This window comes from Berghia stephanieae, chromosome 9 (genome assembly GCF_034508935.2).
Source record: "Berghia stephanieae isolate SIO BIC M18660-M18661 chromosome 9, UCSD_Bste_1.3, whole genome shotgun sequence".
NCBI classification, from domain to species: Eukaryota; Metazoa; Mollusca; class Gastropoda; order Nudibranchia; family Aeolidiidae; genus Berghia; species Berghia stephanieae.
The window spans coordinates 12,257,050-12,265,794 of NC_088368.1; the positions used below are offsets into that span (position 1 = coordinate 12,257,050).

General features: G+C 37.6%; 1 protein-coding gene across 2 annotated transcripts in view; it reads right to left on the bottom strand.

Annotated features, from left to right (window-relative positions):
- Positions 1–3,973: 3,973 nt before the first annotated feature.
- The window catches only part of LOC144979700 (uncharacterized), a 73,104-nt gene continuing 68,332 nt past the window's right edge, over positions 3,974–8,745 (bottom strand). For both annotated transcript variants that reach the window (XM_078926629.1, XM_078926627.1), the window contains 3 exons: positions 6,673–6,784; positions 5,290–5,488; positions 3,974–4,317 (listed from right to left, as the gene is read on the bottom strand). In XM_078926629.1, the coding sequence (XP_078782755.1) occupies positions 4,061–4,317; positions 5,290–5,488; positions 6,673–6,784 (568 nt within the window). In that variant the 3' untranslated portion in view covers positions 3,974–4,060. The remainder of the gene's footprint in view (positions 4,318–5,289; positions 5,489–6,672; positions 6,785–8,745) is intronic.

Consider the following 8,745-nt stretch of genomic DNA (forward strand, 5'->3'; position numbering starts at 1 on the left):
TACGATGAGAAGTGAGTAAAGAGCCTTTTCCAAGGACTCAGCTATGCACCGAGCGAGGGTCGAACTCAGACCTTCCGATCCAAAAGCGAGTGTCATGCATATCTCTATCTATCTATCTATCTATCTCATTCAATTCCAGTCTTCCTCTTTCATTTTCTCTACCACCTATATACATATTTTACACACACAAACTCACACACACACACACACTCGCTCTCTCTCTCTCTCTCATCTCTCTCTCTCTCTCTCTCTCTCTCTCTTCTCTCTCTCTTTCTAATATGTATATTATACACTAGTATATATATATATATATATATATATATATATATATATATATATATATATAATATACATATATATATTTCATTTTTCCTTTAGGACTATTCGCTGATTTTCTCTCTCACTCCTGTCTTTTCCTTTGTATTTTCATCTCTTTATCTCTCTATCGTCCTCTTTTCTTTAATTCCGTCACCCTCTCTTTGCCGCCCACCTCCACCTCTCTCTCTCTCTCTCTCTCTCTCTCCTCTCTCTCTCTCTCTCTCTCTCTCTCTCTCTCTCTCTCTTCATCGTTCCTCCTTCGCCTATCCCCCAACTCGATCTCTCTTTTCTTTATTTTTCCTCACTCTCTCTCTCTCCCTCCCCCCCCCTCTCTCTCTCTCTCTCTCTCTCTCTCTCTCTCTTTCTTTCTTTCTTCCCCCTCCCCATTTGTTCTCCAATTTCCTGTCTCACCCCTGTCTTTTCCTCCTCTTTATCTCGCTATCCTCCTCTTTTATTCTGGCACTCTCTCTCTCTCTCTCTCTCTCTCTCTCTCACTCTCTTTCTCTCTATCTATTTATCTATCTATCTATCTATCTATCTATCTTTCTCTATGTCTGAGTGGTCTCAAACGCGTTTCATCTGGGATATGGTGTCACCTTCTCTGATCCATTATTGTTTTTAAAAAAGGAAAAGAAAAGAAAAAAATAACAAAAGGGACAACGACACAGATTACACCGCACCCCGCGACTGCAACATCATAAATTATAACCCCCTTAAAAAAACATACACTTCCTGGCCGCCTGTACGACTTAGAGTTGCCAACCACCGAAGAATTAAAATACATTCGGAAGACCTAAAAAGTTTTCGTCGTGAGCTTGCTATGGTAATGAATCGAGATATTGAGGCGGTGGTGGTGGTGGGAATCATGGAGGTAGAGAGAGAGAGAGAGAGAGAGAGAGAGAGAGAGAGATAGATAGAGAGAGAGGGAAAGAGAGAGAGAGACAGAGAGAAGAAGAAGAAGATCACGAAAGAGAGGAATAGACAGAGAAGGAGCAGTGAAAACCCGACAGAGGAAACAAAGAAAAGTGTGAAATAAGGAAGAAAAATGTACCACTATGTGCAATTGTGGTGGTATGACACTCGCTTTCGGATCGGATTGGAAAATCCTGGGTTCGAGCCTCACTCGGCTTATAGTTGAGTCCACTTTTACCGTACTCAGGTTTAAAATAAGTACCAGGCCGTTAACTGCGTTGTTCTGTCTGAAAAAATGTAATATCGCCTAACAGACACCATGTAGGATGTTAAGTGTTGCTGTTGGCCTGTGACACCCTGTAAAGCGCTTTGAGACTTCGAGCGGATATTGCGCTATATAAAAACTCTCGTTAGTATTTGTGACAATGGTAGAAATTGCAGTGATATTGTTCTTGTTCCGACGATGATGAAATGATGGTAGTGGTGGTGTCACTGATCTAATGGTAGGTATAATGCTATTGTAGTGATATTGATTGTGGTGTTGATATTTATGATATTGTGCAAATGATGGTGGTAGCGATTCTGATGGTAATGATTATGTTGTAAAAGTGCTTGTGGTAATGATGATGATGGTTTTAAAATTGATGTGGATCGACGTTACTTATTTTCAGGTCTGATAACCATTTCCTTATGGGCTCATTGCTGTAATGGAAATCTCAAAAAAAATGACGCATTATACAACAATGTTAAACTAGGCCCATAAGTGGGTTCGGATGTCAGACCTGCGTGTTTGTGGATGCTTTGTTAACCTACAATGCAGCACAAATCCCTTTCGAAATGGTATTCTTTTTTTTCCACTATAACACAATGAGTCAAATGCTTGGCAGGTCTGTATCACTGCGTGCATAGACACACTTTAGTTGTAAAAATATCTATTGAAATACCACCTTGAATGGTGATAAGCCAAATTACACATCTGGAATACAAAATTTGCATACAAAGTTGTTTGAGTACAGAATTATTGATACAAATCGTGGATTTATTTTTCTTGTAACCATCGTTTAAAATATATCAAGCTTTTTATGTATATATTTCCGTCTTTTTATTTTTTAATTTAAAACTAAAGTTAGGAATTTGTTTTTGGCCGGTAATCGTACCTTTATCAGCCTTATTAGACCCCTGCCCAGATCAAAACAACAACCCCAACACCCCTGACAACATTACCCCTTGTTCTGAGTTTAAGAACATAGGCAAATTATTGTTCTTAGGCCGAACTGGGCTTTTATGTTCTGTATCATCCTATTTCACCCAGTTTCAACCCGTAGAAATTTTAAAGCCCAGCCCGTTGACATTCTAACTTCTCGTCAGGGCAAAAGTGGATACCAAATACTTAATAGTATTAGCTAACGAATGAAGTACTGAAAATATTGAGGACTTGGTATTAGTGTCCTTTATTAATCTTTAATATATTTGACATCGTATATGTAGATTAGATTAAATGCAACGTTGTGCTTTCGGCTTTGGAATTAATTTGCGTGTTGTAAAGCCGCCAAATTCCATACCGTCTATACCATTACCTCGTTCACTGCCACTAACGCATTGAATTCTCCGTGAATTAAATCTACAATTCTGTTATACAGCTCGTCTACTCAAGACGGTACAACTTATAACAAAATTTTCTGAAGTTAAAGGACATGTATCGACATTGTTCAAATAAATGAAAAATGTTGGCTAAATTCAAGCCAATATTGATGGCTCTCACTGAATTATCAAGATATTAATATTCTTTAAAAACTGCTTCTTAAGAGATGTTTTTGGGCTGCTTATATTACTATGACTAATATAATATTTTTGACAATTTTAATACTAGTCATTTAAAACAAATAGTTATTGAGTGTTAAACCACTATCATAGATAGAAAAAATGTAATTAAGGCAAAACACCCCCCCCCCCCACACACACACACACACACATACACAACAAAAAAAACCCTTTTTTACAAAGAAGAAGAAGAAAAAAAATTTAAAAAATCAAGCCCCCCCCCCCTACCCCCCACTCCCCAAAAAAGAAAGAAAAGGAAAAAAAGAAAAGAATACCTGACGAATCTTCCTCTGTGCCCAACCAACCCAAACTTTCGAGCAGGCATTTGTATGGGATACTTGCCAAAAGGAGAACACGAAAATAGTTCCTAATAAGGAAACGATCACCATTCTGGGAAAAAAAAATCATATCCCAGAAGAAAAAAAACAAAAACAAAAAAAAAAAAACAACCCCCCTCCTTCCCCCCCCCCCCCCACACAGAAAACAAAAAAAAAAAAACAACCCCCCCCCCCACAAATACACACACACACGAAACTAACACATACACGCACACACACACACACACACACACACACATATATATATATATATATATATACATATATACATATATATATATATATATATATATATATATATATATATATATATATATATATATATACACTCAACTGATTATTTGACTCACTAACAAAAAAAGTTAAGACGATACGGATATATCATGTAATTACGTAGAATCGAATCTAGCTCAGTCCAAACAGAAACGGAATAGTGCCCAGCTGTAGTGTGAAGTACGAATAGTGCAAGCAACACTATTTGTCCTTACGGACGGCAATGGCGGTTGATGCTATTCGACCTTAAGGACGAATAGGGCTACCCTAATAATAATAATATGTAATAATAATAATAAAATCGCCACACACCTCACAGTTCACATTACACCCCTCACATCTCACATCTCACGTCTCACGTCTCAACCCAAATTGCCTCAAACCTCATGCCTTAGATTTTAAACAGTTTCATTTTCTACTATCAAGACACTCGTCGTCTCGTTTTTCTTCTCTTCATCCTGCCCTTCGTCCTGGTCCTCCTCCTCATCATCAGCATCATCATAACCATCACCACCATCATCGTTTTTATCATAGTCATTGTTCTTATCATTGCCAGCATCATTGTCTTTCATCGTCGTTGTCTTCATGTCATCTTTCTCACGTGACAAAAACCACAATGGCAGGATGAAAAATGACCCCAATGTTACGAACGCTCCTGGTTGTAAAAGAAAAGAGAACAAGAAAAATGTATACATACACTGACTTGAGTGAAAATAAGTGTGGCCTTAAGACAGTCATGGAAAAGAAAATTGGCACGTAACAGGTGACTATTACTGTATGTAAGGGAAATTTTAAGTGTTATTCTGAAAAAATGAATGAAGGATTATGAAGCATGTTAAGTATTGCAAACCTATACATTTGCTGTAGAAATAAATGTACATCCTTATTTTTTTATTTATTTAAAATATAAAATCAAAAATAGTTATGACAACCATTAGGTGTTCACGCAGCCAAAATTCGAAGCACAGCCTTAGTAAACTCTTGGCCTGACACAGACCAAACGTTTACATCACAATACAAGGCAAAGACCACCAAAAAAAAAGAAAGTGATTGATACCTGTACACGATGTAGAAATGATTGACTTTTATTCATTATTTAATTTATGAATTAATGTGTGAATGATCAAAGGGAGATAATCATTTAATATTTTCATTGAGTTAGTTTGTCATGAATTATCTCCCCTTATTAGACCCTATTCTTTTATGTTACTTACATTTGTTACCCGTAATGTTATTATATTTCCCTTGTCGTTTATAGCTGTTTCCAACTTTTGAGTATAAAAGGAAATACTTTCAAAATAAATGTTCTCTCTAATGTGTTGATGGTGGTAGTGATGTTGCTGGTGCTAATGATGATGATTGATGATGATGATGATGATGATGATGATGATGATGATGATGATGATGATGATGATGATGGTGTTGGTGGTGGTAGTTGTGGTAGTGCTGCTGCTGCTGCTGCTGATGATGATGATGATGATGATGATGGTGGTGGCGGTGGTGGTGGTGGTGGTTGTTGGTGGTGGTGGTGATGATGATGATGATGATGATGATGATGATGATGATGATGGTGGTGGTGGTGGTGGTTGGTGGTGGTGGTGGTGATGATGATGATGATAATAATCACCTGCGATATGCATAGGGACATCAAAGGTGCCAGTTGCATCATAGAGGAACCCTGCCATTATGGGCGCCCCAATGTAACCTATCCCATTAAACAGCTGGATGAATCCAAATGCGATGGCCAGGTCTTGAACCCCCACCATTTGGGTGGCGATGGGTGCCTGGATCATGTAGGACTGGCCATAGGTTAACCCAATACCGACCTGTTGGTGGGTGAGAGTAATGGTCTTTTTGTTTATCAATACTCAAAGACTTTGTACAATTATCAACCTCCTCCTCCTCCTTCTCCTCCTCCTCCTCTCCTCATCATCATCATCATCATCATCATCATCATCATCATCATCATCATCATCATCATCATCATCATCATCATCATCACACCACCACCACCACCACCACCACACACCATCATCATCATCATCATCATCATCATCATCATCATCATCATCATCATCATCATCATCATCATCATATCATCATCATCATCATCATCATCATCATCATCATCGTTATCATTATTATTATCATTACTATCATCATTATTTTCACTAATATTATTACTACCACCACCGACCATTCCTATTCCCACTACTTTCTTCCTCCTCCTCCTCCTCCTCCTCCTCCTACTACTACTATACTACTACTACTACTACTACTACTACTACTACTACTACTACTACTACTACTACTACTACTACTACTACTACCACTACTATACTACTACTACTATTATTACTACTACTACTACAACTACTACGACTGCTACTACTACTACTACTACTACTACTACTACTACTACTACTACTACTACTACCACTACTACTACTACTACTATACTACTACTACTACTACTACTACTACTACTACTACCACTCCTACTACTACTACTACTACTACTACTACTACTACTACTACTACTACTACTACTACTACTTCTACTACTATTACTACTACTAGTACACTACTACTACTACTAGTGATATCATTTTAAATTATTATTATTATCATTACTATTATTATTATTATTATTATTATTATTATTATTATTATTATTATTATTATTATATTATTATTATTATTATTATTATTATTATCATTGTCACCACCCTCACCATGATGATGATCATCATCATTATTATTATTTATATTGTTGTTTTGTTTGTTTTGTTGTGTTTTTGGTATTAAAAAATGTAAAAATAAATACAAACAAATAAAAAGCGGACAACAATCGCAACCTTGGACTGAACTGACCGTCATGAAATACTGAACAGTTTATATTTTTTTTATGCAAGGGACTTAATCTATTCAAACGTTTTATGTAAATAGTATAATATGAGTTATCCCCCTTAACTCAAACATCGTCCAAATTTTCCTTCTCCGTACTTACTTCCATACAAAATATCCCAGTCACGTTGTTGGCGTAAAATGGCGACAGCATCAACAAGAGGCCGTTCAGAAGTTGTAGGATGAAAAACAGAGGAATGAGGGGTAGCCCGAGTCTGTGGAATGTAGCAGTAGAAGTAGTAGCAGCAGCAGCAGTAGTAGTAGTATTAGTAGTAGTAGTAGTAGTAGTAGTAGTAGTAGTAGTAGTAGTAGTAGTAGTAGTAGTAGTAGTAGTAGTAGTAGTAGTTAGTATGAGTAGTAGTAGTAGTAGTACTAGTAGTAGTAGTTGTAGTAAGAAGAAGAAGAACCATTGCAGTAGTAGTAGTAGTAGTAGTAGTAGTAGTAGTAGTAGTAGTAGTAGTAGTAGTAGTAGTAGTAGTAGTAGTAGTAGTTGTTGTTGTTGTAGAAGTAGTAGTAAAATATAATAATAGTAGTAGTAGTATAGTAGTAATAGTAGTAATAGTAGTAGTAGTAGTAGTAGTAGTAGTAGTTGTAGTAGTCGTAGTAGTAGTAGTAGTAGTAGTAGTAGTAGTAGTAGTAGTAGTAGTAGTAGTAGAAGAAGTAGTAGTAGTAGTAGTATAGTAGTAGTAGTAGTAGTAGTAGTAGTAGTAGAGTAGTAGTAGTAGTAGTTGTAGTAGTAGTAGTAGCAGTAGTAGCAGCAGCAGCAGTAGTAGTATAGTAGTAGTAGTAGTATGTAGTATATAGTAGTAGTAGTAGTAGTAGTAGTACATTATGACAGCAGCTGCAATCATCTGAAAGCCGAAGACACGCCCTCACCTGTTATAGACCACGCCCCCTGAGATCCGCCCCGTGGCAACAACCACGCCCAGACTGAGTAGATGTTAGCCATGAGATGGGAAGGAACTCCTTTGCTGGCAACGTAGGAGGGAAGGTGAATGGAATGCGTGCCGCACCCACTCATGAAGAAAAAGGCATTAACACAGACTAACCACAGAAGTTTGCAACCTGTAATCCTAGAATGGGGAGAGGGGGGGGGGGGGGGGGGGGGAGGTGGGGGATGGTGGTTTAATTATACATTGTTAAATATATCATCCCCAAAAGGATCTTGTCTTAAGTGTACATTCCAAGGTAAGTTTGGAATAACTAGGGCGTCAAGCGTAAGGCAGCGAGATGAACCGTCACTGCTCTGTGGGGAATCGAACTCGAAACCCTTTGGGTACAAGGCAAAGACCATACCGCGTAGCTACACACCCAAGTAGTTGCTACAGTGGTATTCATGATAGTGGTAGTGGTGGCGGTGGTTGATGTGGTAATGGTAGTCGGTGAGTGGTGGAGAAGTGATGCAGTGTCATCCAAATTAAAGCAACTGATCACAAGTGTCAACATTTAACACACATGACGGTGATTTTTCCAAGAATCTACCGCGAAGCTGCCTGAGTGTCTTTAATAGAAAAACGTTTGACACTGCAAAAAAAAGCAGAAAATTTTGAAGAAAATGTTAAAATCCCGGAATTCCTCGGATCCGCGAAGATTATCACCAATTTGGTGGTGGTGCTATTGAGGGTTGCGGCAGTTGGTATAGATTGTTATTTTCTGAAATGTGGTAGTTGGAAACAATTACAATTATTGCTAGAAATAAATCGGAATTTAGTGCCGCTCAGAGCGTGGATTGCAAACAGGAATTCCAATCAGATGACAAGTTGGATATGTACCATTAGACCGCAGAGCCACTCAGTATGAAGATGCAATAATATAAGAATGATGTCGATTTTATTTACTAATATTTTATCTATGCTTCTTTATTTATTCGTTCATATATTAATTGATTATCATCATCATCATCATCATCATCATCATCATCATCATCATCATCATAATCATCATCATCATCATCATCATCTTCATCATCATCGTCACCACCATCATCATCATCATCATCATTATTTTTATTATCATCATTATCATTATCATCATCCGTTAAAATAAATCTGAATTCTTTCTGTCAAGGTTTTGAACGCTGTACCTTTTGATCCTAGCTCTCATGGTTTCTTCCTCATCTACGACATCATCACATCCCCTAATCTCCTCGATGGCCAGGGTAGGCAACATGATGGAA